The sequence below is a fragment of the Macaca fascicularis genome, chromosome 4 (genome assembly GCF_037993035.2).
Source record: "Macaca fascicularis isolate 582-1 chromosome 4, T2T-MFA8v1.1".
Lineage (NCBI taxonomy): Eukaryota > Metazoa > Chordata > Mammalia > Primates > Cercopithecidae > Macaca > Macaca fascicularis.
This window is the reverse complement of record NC_088378.1, coordinates 155,217,546-155,231,418: the sequence shown is the minus strand read 5'-3', so window position 1 is coordinate 155,231,418 and position 13,873 is coordinate 155,217,546. Positions and strand designations below refer to the sequence as shown.

The following is a 13,873-nucleotide window of genomic DNA, read 5'->3' as shown; positions in this document are numbered from 1 at the left end:
CCTTTGCTAAACTGAAACATAGTAAAAAGCTTGTTGGTATAAAACCACTATAAAGCCAGAAGCTTCTAACTCTGTCCAAAGACTGTAATCCTATGAATAGGGTCCTTTCACTCAGCAGCAGCTGTGAACAACGTTGGTTTCCAGGGCAAAGCCTCTGTCTAGTTACTAACACTTCCCTAAAACCTCTTCACAAATGTGACCTTACATACAACTCAATAAGAGAGGCTATTTTGCAGACTGTTCTGATAACATCTGTGAAACATGAGCTATGATACTGTATTCTGGCTTTTTATTTCTTAGCACCCATTAATAAACTTTTATGGATACTATACTCAACCATTAGTAAAACTGTTACTGATAAGAACTTACATTATGACATAATTTTAAAATTTCACCTCTTATTATAAAATAACTTGATACAAATAAGGGATTGAGAAAAGCTAGTAGCTTAAATTAATCCCATCATAGAAGCTAGTAATAGATTCCTTCTTGCCTAATTACAAATGTCTAGGTAATTCTAAAAATTGAGAAGCAACACTCTTCCAATAAAAAGTTCAATATTAGCTTTCTCTGCATCAGAATTTCATTACAGATAATTTATCAATATCTTAGTCATTACAATTAATTCATAAAATTATAATTTAAATAATTACTTTTGAGGAACTTGGTATTATAAGAAATGCTTTCAAAAGAAAAATCCAGGCCGGGCACAGTGGCTCATGCCTGTAATCCCTGCACTTTGGGAGGCTGAGGCGGGCGGATCACGAGGTCAAGAGATTGAGACTATCCTAGCTAATATGGTGAAACCCCATCTCTACTAAAAATACAAAAAATTACCCAGGCATGGTGACAGGCGCCTATAGTCACAGCTACCCAGGAGGCTGAGGCAGAAGAATTGCTTGAGCGGAAGACGGAGGTTGCAGTGAGCTGAGACTGCGCCACTGCACACTCCAGCCTGGGTGACAGAGCAAGAGACTGTCTCAAAAAAAAAGAAAAAGAAAAATCCAACAGTCTGTTTTCCTTGAAGGATGCTTAACCAGCTATAAATAAACTAACAAAAGATACCTCTTTAACTCAAACTATCAAACATTGTATTTTTTCGCACAGTAACCTCCGAAGTTAATTTTAAGCAAATAGGATATATTAAAAGGGCAGCAAGATATAATGATCAACTTTATTAGTTCCACTATCTTGGAACAGTATTTTGTTTGGCTGATGAGAGATGTGCCTAACTGAAATTCTACTATACACAATAAATTTCACAAAAATTTGGTTAATGAGAAAAGTATACAAAGATGATGATGTGCAATGAGGACTTTAGTTTACTGAACTATTTTTTCTTTTCTTTTTTTTTTTTTTTGAGATAGAGTCTCACTTTGTCTCCCAGGCTGCAGTGCAGTGCCGCAACCTCAGCTTGCTGCACCCTCCTACTCCCAGGTTCAGGTGATTCTCCTGCCTCAGCCTCCAGAGTAGCTGAGATTGCAGGTGGACGCCACTACACCTGGCTAATTTTTTTTTTTGTATTTTTAGTAGAGACAGGGTTTCACCATGTTGTCCAGGCTGGTTTTGAACTTCTGACCTCAAGTGATCCACTGGCCCAGGCCTCCCAAAGTGCTAGGATTACAGGTGTAAGCCACTGCACCTGGCTGATCACTCCTATTTTTATTTATCAAAAGGTAAGAGTAAGCCATAAAGTCTGTCAAGATCCTGAAGATGGAAATGCTGAATAGTCCAAAAAAAAAAAAATTGGATGAGTGTCTACTACATATACAATATAGTCCTGAGGCCTGAAGAATAGAGTAAAATGTCCAAGTAAAAGAATATTATTTTTCGGGGTCAGGCACAGTGGCTCACACCTTAGTCCCAGCACTTTGGGAGGCCAAAGTAGGCAGATCACCTGAGCTCAGGACCAGCCTGAGCTCAGAGACCAGCCTGGCTAAAATGGCGAAACCCTGCCTCTACTAAAAATACAAAAATTAGTGGGGCAAGACAGCACGTGCCTGTAATCTCAGCTACTAGGGAGGCTGGGGCACAAGAATCACTTGAACCTGGGAGCCACAGGTTGCAGTGAGCCAAGATGGCGCCACTGCATACCAGTCTGGATGACAGAGCTAGACTAAGCCTCAAAAAAAAAAAAAAATTACTTTTCAAACATGTTCACTAATGTCTAAACTAAATCCAATTTGTATACTTGTGAACTTTAAACACAACAAAATTACAGAGAGTTTAAATAACTAAATGCTAAACAAGTCTTACCTTTTCTCTTTTGGCCTGAAAATCTGTGATATCTATCCCACTCCTATCAAGAGGCTGAAAAATAAAAATACTATTAGAATAGATGGGGAGTTATGAAAAATAACTTTTTTTTTTCTTTTTGAGACGGAGTCTCACTCTGTTGCCCAGGCTGGAGTGCAGTGGTGCAATCTCAACTCACTGCAACCTCTGCCTCTCAGGTTCAAGCGATTCTCCTACCTCAGCCTCCCAAGTAGCTGGGACTACAGGCGTGCGCCACCACACCCAGCTAATTTTTGTATGAACAGTATCTTTTTAAAAGGTTTAAATTTCAACTTACAGAATTCAGAGGAGAAGAAACAATGGATGGAATTCTTTTTGCATCCTGTTAATGTTGAAAAAACAACAAAATTAAGATTTTTCAATAATACTAGGTTTTGTTACACTCCTGTATTAATTTTGATTTTAAAAATTTACCGCTAAAGGGCTTGACATCTTCTCTAAAGACTGCAATATTCGCCGAGCCGTTGAACTGGTCACACCATAAGATTGTGCACTGAGTTGCTTAGCTTTCATTTGTCTTCTAACTGGTGCCTGTAAAGTATACCCTGTATTATTTATTGTAACACAAAATCTAAGGCACATATTTCACACAATGAAAATATTTACAAGATAGAATGGATGTCCAAAGTAAAACAAGATTTAATGCGTTAACAGCAATTTATCTCTGGGTAGGGTCATTAAAAGTTCAATTTTTTTCTTCATGCCTTTATTGGAAATCCAATTCTCTGAGAAATTACCTTTACAACAACAAAAGAATGATAAGACAGCATGCACCATTCTAAAGAAAAGTCTGGGCCAGGTGCAGTGGCTCATGTCTCTAATCCCAGCACTTTGGGAGGCTGAGGCGGGTAGATCACCTGAGGTCAGTAGTTCAAGACCAGCCAGGCCAACATGGTGAAACTCCATCTCCACTAAAAATACAAAAATTAGCTGGGCGTGCTCGCGGGCACCTGTACTCCCAGCTACTCAGGAGGCTGAGGCAGAAGAATCACTTAAACCCAGAAGTGGAGGTTGCAGTGGGCTGAGATTGCGCCATTGCACTCCAGCCTGGATAACAGAGTGAGACTCCATCTCAAAAAAAAAAAAAGTCTACCAGTTATGTCACATGGGGTAAATGGGGCAATTGATAAAAAGTTCTAGTATTACCTTAGATCCATTTATCTATAATATTTAAATCAAAGAACATTAAATTAATAAAAACTGAATTAAGATATCAGTTAACCTAAGCATTAAATAACATTCAATTAGAGTAAATTCTAAGATGGCTAAACAAAGAGATGGTAGATTCTACTGCAACGAAAACCTAAAATTTTAATACTAATGACTTGTTTCTCAGAAGTTAATATAACAGGCTGGGCACAGTGGCTCACGCAGTGTATCCTGTGACCCTGTTAAACTCACTTATTAGTTGTGGTAGCTTTTTTTGTAGTTTCTTTGGATTTTCTATGTAGATAAGCAAGTTATCTGTGTCTAGGAATAACATTACAGGAATAATACCCTTTCCAATCTGCATGTCTTGATTTTTGTGCCTACTGCACTGGCTAGCACCTGCGGTATGATGTTAAACAGTAGCAGTGATTGCAGGCATCCTTGCTCGCTTCCTCACACCATTAAGTATGATGCCAGATGATTTTTTTGTGGATGCACTTTATCAGGTAGAAGGATCTCATCTATTCCTAGGTTTGTTGAAAATTTGTATCATGAGTAAATGTTGGATTTTTAAAAAAATATTTTATATATCTATAGAGATGTTCATATAGTACTCTTTAGATTGTTTACATGGTAAATCCAATTTTTTTTTTTTTTTTTTGAGATGGGAGTCTCACTCTGTTGCCCAGGCTGTAGTGCAGTGGCGTAATCTCGGCTCACTGCAACCTCCGACTCCCAGGTTCAAACAATTCTCCTGCCTCAGCCTCCCGAGTATCTGGGATTACAGGCATGCGCCACTGCATCCAGCTGATTTTTGTATTTTTAGTAGAGATGGGGTTTCACCATGCTGGCCAGGCTGGTCTCGAACTCCTGACCTCAGGTGATCTAAGGCCTCTCAAAGTGCTGGGAACACAGGCATGAGCCACCACACCCGTCCCAATCCCATTAATTTTCAAATGTTGAGTCAACCTTGCCTTCCCAGGATAAACCCCACTTGATCATGATGCAGCTTCCTTTTTAAATTTGTTGGATTCCATTTACAAATATTTTTGTTGAGAAGGTTTGTGTCTATAATCCATGAGAAATAATAGTCTGTTGCTGTCTTCCAATGTCTTCGTCTGATTTTGGTCTCGGGATAATAATGTTGGCCTCATAAAAGGTACTGGGGGAAGTGTTCCCTACTCTCCTACTATACATAAGAGTTTGTGTAGAATTGGTATTATTTCTTTCTAAAATGTTTGGTAAGATTCACCAGGGAAGCTATCTGAGCCTGAAGCTTCTTTGCTGGAACCTATTTTAAATTATGAACTCAATTCATTGAAAAGATAAGACTATTCAGGCTACATATTCTTGACTAATACCAAATAACAAAAGTCTAACAAAATATGTTCAAGATCTGAATGCTGAACACTACAAAACATTGATGAAAAAAATTTATAAACCACCTAAATGGGAAGATACACCATGTTCATGGTTTGGAAGACTCTATTTTTGTTAAGATGCCTATTCTCACCAAATTGGTCTTTAGACTCAAATGCAATCTCAATCATGGTTGGGCATGCTGGCTCATACCTGTAATACCAGAGGTCAGGAGTTCGAGACCAGCCTGGCCAACATGGTAAAACCTCGTCTCTACTAAAAATACAAAAATTAGCAGGGCATGGTGGTGTGTGCCTGTAGTCCCAGCTACTCGAGAGGCTGAGGCAGGAAAATTGCTTGAACCCGGGAGGTGGAGGTTGCAGTGTAACAACATCATGCCACAGCACTTCAGCCTGGGTGACAGAGCAAGATTCCATCTCAAAAATTAAAAAAGCAATTCCAATCAAAATCCTAGCAGACTGTAGAAACAAGCCAGTTTCAGATTTTTATAGAAAAGCAAAGGACCTAAAACAGCCAAAACAGGCTTGAAAAAAGAACAAAGTTGGACTACTCTTATCACCTAATTTTAAGACCTACCGGAAGCCTACAGCAATCAAGACAGTGCAGTGTTGGCAAAAGGAAAGACGCAGTGTTGGCAAAAGGAAAGACACACAGATCAATGGGTGGCGGCGGCGGCGCAGGTCAAAAGTCCAGAAATAAAGCCATGTGAACCAGATTTCAACAAAGGTGCAGGCTGGGCATGGTGGTTCATGCTTGTAATCCGAACACTTTGGGAGGCCAACACAGGAGGATCGCTTGAGCCCAGGAGTACAACACCAGCCTAGGCAACTTAGTGAGACCATTGCTACCAAAAAAAAAAAAAAAAAAAAAAATTAGCTGGGAATGGTGGCGCACGCCTGTGGTCCCAGCTCTCATGAGGCTAAAGTGGGCATTTGTGGCTCCAGTGGCGCAATCGGTTAGCGCGCGGTACTTATAAGGAGGCTAAAGTGGGAGGATCACTTGAGCCCAGAAGGTTCTGGTTGCAGTGAGCCATGATCGTGCCACTGCACTCCAGCCTGTGTGACAGAGCAAGGCCCTGTCTCAAAACAAAAACACAAAACAATGATGGTGCAAAAGCTATTCAATGAACAGTCTTTTTAACAAATAACACTAGAACAATTGCACACCCATATGTTTAAAAAAAAAAAAAAAAAACCTCGGCCAGGCATACCTATAATCTCAGCACTTTGGGAGGCTGCAGCAGGAGGACTGCTTGAGCCCAGGAGTTCAAGATCAGCCTGAGCAACACAGTAAGACTCCCATCTTTAATTTTTTAAAAAAACTTTTTAATTTAGAAAATAAAATGAACCTTGACCAATACCCCATACCACACACAAAAATTTATTCAAAATCAATCATAGGCATACATTAAAACCTAAAACTGTAAAATTTGTAGAAGAAAACATACGAGAAAATCTTTGTGACATGGGATTAAGTAAAAATGTCTCAGATACGACATCAAAAGCATGAAACCATTAACAATACACACACACGCGCACACACACACACGCACACACAAAAGATGTCAACAAAAGTAAAACTTCTGGCCAGGCGCGGTGGCTCATGCCTGTAATCCCAGCACTTTGGGAGGCCGAGGCAGGTGGATCACGAGGTCAGGAGTTTGAGACCAGCCTGGCTAAGATGGTGAGACACTCCATCTCTACTAAAAACGCAAAAATCAGTCAGGTATGGTGGCAGGCACCTGTTATCCCAGCTACTCAGAAGGCTGAGGCAGAGAATTGCTTGAATCCAGGAGGTGGAGAGTGCACCACTGCACTCAATCCTGGGCGACAGCACAAGACTCTGGCTCAGGGGGAAAAAAAAAAATCTGTTATACACCACAGAATGGGAGAAAATATTTGCAAAACATATAACAAAGTATTTGTACCCTGAAAAATGAACTCTCTCAAAATTTATTAATAAGAAAATAACCCAATTTTAAAACGGGTGGAAGATTTGAACAGAGACTTCATCAAAGAAGATATTTCACCAAAAGATGGGCTGATAGCAAACAAGCACCAATAAACACCTGAAAAGACACTCAACATCATTAGTCACTAGGGAAGTACAAATTAAAATCACAAGTTGGGGTTACCACTACATGCCTACTAGAATAGCAAAAACAAACAAAAAAACCTGACACCACCAAGTGCTGACAAGGATGCACAGCAACTCTTACATTACTAGTCAGAACGAAACCTGGTACCAGCCACTCTGGAAAATGGTTTGGCAGTTTATTATAAAGTTTACTGAATACTTACTTACCATATGACCCATCAATTCAACTCCTAGGTATTTGTATTTACCCTAGAGATGAAAATGAATGCTCACAAAAAACATTCATAGCAGCTTCATTCATAATTGTCAGAAACTGGAAACAACTCAGTGTCTTTTCACTAGTGAATAATAAACCAACTGTATTAACCATACTACTCAGCAATAAAAAGGAACTATTAAAAGATGCAAAAACAGATGAATCTCAAATGCATTATGCTTAGCAGAATAAGCCAGAATCAAAAGGCTACATATGACTAAATGTATATGACATTCTGGAGAAGCCAAAACTACAGAGAAAGAAAACAGATCAGTGGTTGCCAGAGGGTGGTAGGAGGAGGAAGGATTGACTCAAGAGATACATAAGGTAATGTTCTGGGGTGATGAAAATGTCTGATCAATATTTGATTGCAGAAGTGGTTATATACATAATAATGTGTTTTGTTAAAACTCAAATACTATAAAACAATGGTAAATTTTAATATGTGTAATTTATACCTCATTTTAAAAAAATCACATTTCTTGAGATACACACACATATCTAATACATAAAACATTCACATAGGTCTAAATAATGTCTACATATGCTAAATGAAAAAAATATAACCTATAGCTGTTATTTTCCCAAAGAATAATATTAAATCAAAACTACTGGCCAGGCGCAGTGGTTCACGCCTGTAATCCTAACATTTTGAAAGGCCAAGGATGGGGGATCACAAGGTCAAGAGATCGAGATGATCCTGGCCAACATAGTGAAACCTGTCTCTACTAAAAATACGAAAAATTAGCTGGGCGTGGTGGCGTGTGCCTGTACTCCCAGCTACTTGGGAGGCTGAGGCAGGAGCATCTCTTGAAACCAAGAGGCAGAGGTTGCAGTATGGGCCGAGATCGTGCCACCGTACTCCAGCCTGGGCGACAGAGCCAAGACTATCTCAAAAATAAATAAATAAAAGAAAAATAAAAAATAAATCAAAACTATTTTTTTGAGCACAAAGTAATTTATTATCCAGTTAAAGTGGAAAAAAAAAAAAAAAGGTCATCAACCCTTCTATTGGAACCTACCTGATAAGGTGTATTTCGTAGTTTAGACTGTCTTACAGCAGCCGCTGCCCCACCGTATGTTGTTTTTCCAGGATAAAAAGGAGAGTCTCCAAGCTGACTGGTTTTAAGGACTGAAGAACTCCCAAGTGACTGCACAGAAACACAATGATAAATTATAAGTCATATGAACCCAGGAGGTGGAGGTTGCAGGGAGCTAAGATGGTGCCACTGCACTGAAGCCTGGGCAACAGAGAAAGACTCTTGTCTCCAAAAAAAAAAAAAAAAAAAAAAAAAAAAAAAATATATATATATATATATATATATATATATATATATATATATATATATATATATATATATGCAATAAACACTCAAGACTAATGTGATTAAATCCAACCCAGTTAGTACTCACAGGGGAAAGTGTTCCAAAGGCAGACAAGTTGAATGCTGGTTTTTTTGAGCTGGTGGCAGTGTGCTGCGAGAGTGAGTGAGAACGTTCAGCTTCTGGGGACCACAGAGGTGGCAATGAAGTGTTCTTTGAAACAGTTATATCTGAAACAAAATTACATAATCCATAGTAATAACACCAATACAAGATCCTAGATTTTTGTAAATACGAAAATTATATCCAAGTCAGGAAAAAAAAAAAATCCCATAAAATTTAATTTTACTACCCAAATTATGTACTACCACATGTCAAGAATACCTTTATCAGAAGCTCTTGAAGAAAAACCACTGGTAGTTGAGATGTTATCATCATCATGCTGAGAGGTAGAATCTTTAATTTCCTTTACAAGGGAAAATCCCGAACTGCCAATTGGGAATGCCGAGGATGTAGATGGCTGACAGTGTAATGCAGGGGATTCCAACATGGAGAAATTCAGATGGCTCCGATGAAGAGAAGGCCTTGTTAACACATCTGGATAATTTGAAGCAGTACTAGTTGTTGAAGGTTCTTAAAAGAAAAGCATTAATATTATGAATATACAACTTAGAGCAATACACCACCACAAATGGTTTTTACTTTAAGAAAACACATTATAGTATATAATAGCTTCAATTCAAATCACTGAGGCCTCCCATAAGCCCAATATAACATACTCCTAGCCAAAACAAAGTTTCAACTAAAATTAATTTAAATGAGAGCTAATTTTTTTAAACCAGTAAGAGTGATGTGATATGATACAACAGTTGAAATACAACTATTTTTTGCCAGTTGATTAAACCCATTCACTTTTTTGATGGTGTATTTTGTAATACAGAAAATAACTTGTGCCTTATTTATAGTCCTATCATTCTGAGACCATAAAAAATAAGTTTTACCCATATTTTGATACTGTCGCTTTTATTTCAGTATGTCTAATCTTGACTCCCATCTGAAATTAGTTATGATGCAGGAGTAAATAAAGGATTCAGCTTCACTGTTTTCCAAATGGTTAGCCTGTTTATAACCTAAGGTAATCTCTTAAATAAGCCATCCTTTCCTCAATGATTGAGAAGCCACTGTTACCACATACTAAACCATACTAACTTCCAAGAGTCTTTATTCCTCCCTTCCTCTAATGATGTATCTTTATACTTCCGTACGAGTACCAAATGTTTTAAATATTATGCTTTAGAATAAATTTAATGCCTGTTGAAGTTACTCCACCCCACCTTCCCTTTATTAAAATATGAAATTACTAAAATAAATTCTTTTTCAGAATTTATTTGTTTTCAGGGACATTTTCAAAAACTTTAGAATTGTTTCTAAAGTTCCCCAAAAAGAGGCCTCCAGTTAGGATGGAATAACTGGGACCAGATCAGCCCTTCTACTGTAAACAACTATAAGACTGGAGAAAAAATATGAGGCTACTGCTTTCAGACAGTGGAAAACAGCACAAAAACTCACAAGGTGAGCCCTACGATTACCCAGCTCTCTGTCTAAGAACATTTTCAGACCTTGAACAGACACCCAAAGTCAAGTAACACAGAGCAGGAAGAAATCAGAATCCAGGGCACTGGAGAGTAGGGAACTGTGCAGAGAGGGTCTCCCAGAAATCCACATGGGAGTGTCCAGTGAGCGGACAGGCTGTACATACTCATAGCAAGACCACCTAAGCCTTACGCAGCAGCTGCTATGGAGTTGAGAAAACAGAGACACCAGACAGTGTACCGTGCTAGGGGAAAAAACAATGCTGAAGACTCTCAAGTTTTAGGGCCATCAGAATTTAGAGATCTCATTAACAATGGCATTCAGCTGATATACCAAAAGGTTCCCCCTTAAAAATAAGGAGTAAGTATATAACTGAAGTAAGATCTACTATAGATCTCTCCTAAAAAGCCACAGGGGAGACAGAGCTTGGAGGCTAAGGCCCACCACATTGGGAGGCTTAGGAAACACCCTGGACTTCCCACAAATATACATTAACACAGCACAAAACTACAACTACGAAAGTTCAAAATTATCATTAACTAAACTGCCTGCTAAAAACAAGAACCAACACTCTTCAGAGGAAGATGACAGAACCAAGAGTCTCTACACATTATCATTCAAAATGCCAATATAGTCAAAACTCAATGTATAGAAAAAAGAAAACTGTGATCAATGCACAGGGTAGGAGGATAGGGGAGAGTAGGTGTTAGAAACTTTAACCAAAGGTAGCAGACAAAGACCTTAAAATATTTAGCATAACAAGACTTTAAAGCAGCTATCTGGAATATGTTCAAAGTTCCTAAAAGAGCCCTTAAAATTATTTTGACTAGGATCACACTGAATTTAAGGTTTTTAAAAAGAACTGATATCATTCCCAACACTGCTTTCCTACCCACCTTTCCTTTGGTTCAGATCTGCTTTATGACCCTCAGTGGAACTTAAAGAGAATTTCTTCTTCTAGAGTGTCACACACTTCTTGTTAAAGTGTATGATTTTTATTTTTTTGAGACAGTCTCACTTTGTCACCCAGGCTAGAGTGCAGTGGCAATCTCAGCTCACTGCAACCTCCACCTCCCAATTGTTTGATACTGCAAATGGGATCCTTTCTTCTTTCATGTTTTCTAATTGGCTACTGCTTAAATAAGAGAGTGGTCAGGTATTTTCAATATTAACCGTGTGTCAATTGCTACAGTTTCCTTATTCTAACATATTACCACATCCCCATAACTAATTACATTCTTAATATCTAGAAGTGGTGATGATGGACTTCTACCTTATTCCCAACTTTAATGAGATTGCCTCTAATGTTTCACCATTAAATATGATTCTGGGCTGGGTACAGTGGCTCACATCTGTAATCCCAGTACTTTGGGAGGCCGAGGCAGGCAGACGACTTGAGGTCAGGAGTTCAAGACCAGACTGGCCAACACGGCAAAATCCCATCTCTACTAAAAATACAAAAATTACCCGGGCATGGTGGCACGTGCCTGTAATTCCAGCTACTTGCGAGGCTGAAGCATGAGAATCGCTTGAACCTGGGAGGCAGAAGTTGCAGTGAGCTGAGATCGTGCCACTGCATTTCAGCCTGGTTGACAGAGCCCTCTGTCTCAAAAAAAAAAAAGATTCTGGTCTTTGGTTTGAAAAACTGACATGCTAAGGAAGTAACAGTTTCTAAACTCCAAATAGAAACAAAGAGTGAATTTTAAATTTTAGCAAATGTCTATTTACTAAAAAGCAAAAATAGGATCATTTTACCTAGTAACATGGTAAACTATATTAAATCCTGAATGACTACTTGCATTCATTGATTAATGCTCTCCTCAGTAAGTATTTTGTGATGTGCTGCTAGACTGTATTTGCCATTCTGCAGTGTTCTTCTGTGTGCTATCTTCCTAAAAAATTGTCTTGGCTGGACACAGTGGCTCACGCCTGTAGTCCCAACACTTTAGGAGGCCAAGGCAGGAGTATCACTTGAGCCCAGGAGTTCGAGACCAGCCTGGGCAACAAACTGAGACTTCATCTCTACTAAAAATTTAAAAAGTCAGCTGGGTGTGGTTGCACACACCTGTAGTCCCAGCTACTCAGGAGGCTGAGGTGGGAGGATCACTTGAGCCCAGGAGTTCAAAGCTGCAGTGAGCTCTGATGGCACCACTGCACTCCAGCCTGACCAATAAAGCAAGACTATCTCAAAAATCCTTAAACAGGCCGGGCGCGGTGGCTCAAGCCTGTAATCCCAGCACTTTGGGAGGCCGAGACGGGCGGATCACGAGGTCAGGAGATCGAAACCATCCTGGCTAACACGGTGAAACCCCGTCTCTATTAAGAAATACAAAAAACTAGCCGGGCGAGGTGGCGGGCGCCTGTAGTCCCAGCTACTCCGGAGGCTGAGGCCGGAGAATGGCGTGAACCCGGGAGGCGGAGCTTGCAGTGAGCTGAGATCCGGCCACTGCACTCCAGCCTGGGCGACAGAGCGAGACTCCGTCTCAAAAAAAAAAAAAAAAAAAAAAAAAAAAATCCTTAAACAATAAAACAATTCTAGATTATTTAGTTCCAAAGTACTGTAACAAAAAAAAAACAAAACAAAAGCAAGCTGCAGATAAAAACACTCAACAAACTAAGACTAGAAGGAAACTACAACATAATAAAAGCCATATATGCAAAACCACACTAACATCATACTCAATGATAAAAGACTGAAAGATTTTTCTCTAAGACCAGAAGGCAAAGCTTCTCAATTTCCCCACTTCTATTCAACATAATATTGTAAATTATAGTCAGAGCAATAAGAGAAATAAATAAAACACATCTAAATTGGAAAAGAAAAAGTAAAAAATCATGTTTGCAGTTGACATAATCTTACATGTAAATAACAGTGAAGATTCAGTCAAAAGCTGTTAGAGCAAATTTAGCCAAGTACCAGGATACAAAAATCAACACACAAAAAAATTTGTTTCTATGCACTAATAATGAACAATCTGAAAAGTAAATTAAGAAAACAATTTCATTTATAATAGCACCAAAAAGAATAAAATATTTAGGAATGAACGAAGGTAAAAGATGTGCACATGGAAACTACAAAATAGTACTAAAAGGAAAAAAACATAAATAAACGGAAAAATATCCCGCGTACGTGGACTACAAGACTAAATATTGTTGGGATGTCAATACTATTCAAAGCAATCTATCTACAGATTCAATACAATCTCTAAATCCCAAAGACGTTTTTTGCAGAAATAGAAAACCTATCCTAAAATTCATATGGAATCTCAAGGAACCTCAAAATGCCAAAATAATCTTTAAAAACAACAAAGTTGGAGGTCTCATGCTTTCTGATTTTAAAACTTATTACAGAAGTACAGTAATGAAAACAATGTGGCACTGGTGAGAGAGAACAGGAGGTGTGATGTAGTTTCTCCTTCACTTATTTTTTTTTTCTCCTCCTCACAAAACCCGTAACATTACCTCACTGATATTACACATGCTAACCCTGAGGGTTTAGTCATACACAAAGAAAACAGCCATTCTGCGGTGCTCTCATAATGTGTAACCATACCTTTTAAAGAATTCCAGGAATTGGTCTTAGGAGATCCAAAACCAAATCAAGGTTGCAGAGTCCACCTCAGGAAGGAATGCGAAATAATTGATTTACAGCATTGTTGCCACCAGCCAGACCCCTACTGGAGATAATCACCGCAACCAGATATGCTGCCTTGCATACCCTACCCTGTAGTGCTTTGCCCAGCCCAGCCTGCATACCTTACTCCATGTCAATTCCTGTGC

The 13,873-nt window shown here is 38.9% G+C and overlaps 1 protein-coding gene across 3 annotated transcripts in view; it reads right to left on the bottom strand.

Annotated features, from left to right (window-relative positions):
* The window catches only part of NUP153 (nucleoporin 153), a 93,216-nt gene that overhangs the window by 49,486 nt on the left and 29,857 nt on the right, over positions 1 to 13,873 (bottom strand). For 2 of the 3 annotated variants that reach the window (XR_012434219.1, XM_005553949.4), the window contains exons 3-8: positions 8,885 to 9,133; positions 8,591 to 8,730; positions 8,200 to 8,328; positions 2,710 to 2,826; positions 2,573 to 2,617; positions 2,257 to 2,310 (exon numbers count right to left, since the gene is read on the bottom strand). Coding sequence is in view for 2 of the 3 variants with exons in the window: in XM_005553949.4 (XP_005554006.3) it covers positions 2,257 to 2,310; positions 2,573 to 2,617; positions 2,710 to 2,826; positions 8,200 to 8,328; positions 8,591 to 8,730; positions 8,885 to 9,133 (734 nt within the window). In the remaining variant the exon portion in view is untranslated. The remainder of the gene's footprint in view (positions 1 to 2,256; positions 2,311 to 2,572; positions 2,618 to 2,709; positions 2,827 to 8,199; positions 8,329 to 8,590; positions 8,731 to 8,884; positions 9,134 to 13,873) is intronic. The other variant, XM_015449872.3, reaches the window with a different exon arrangement.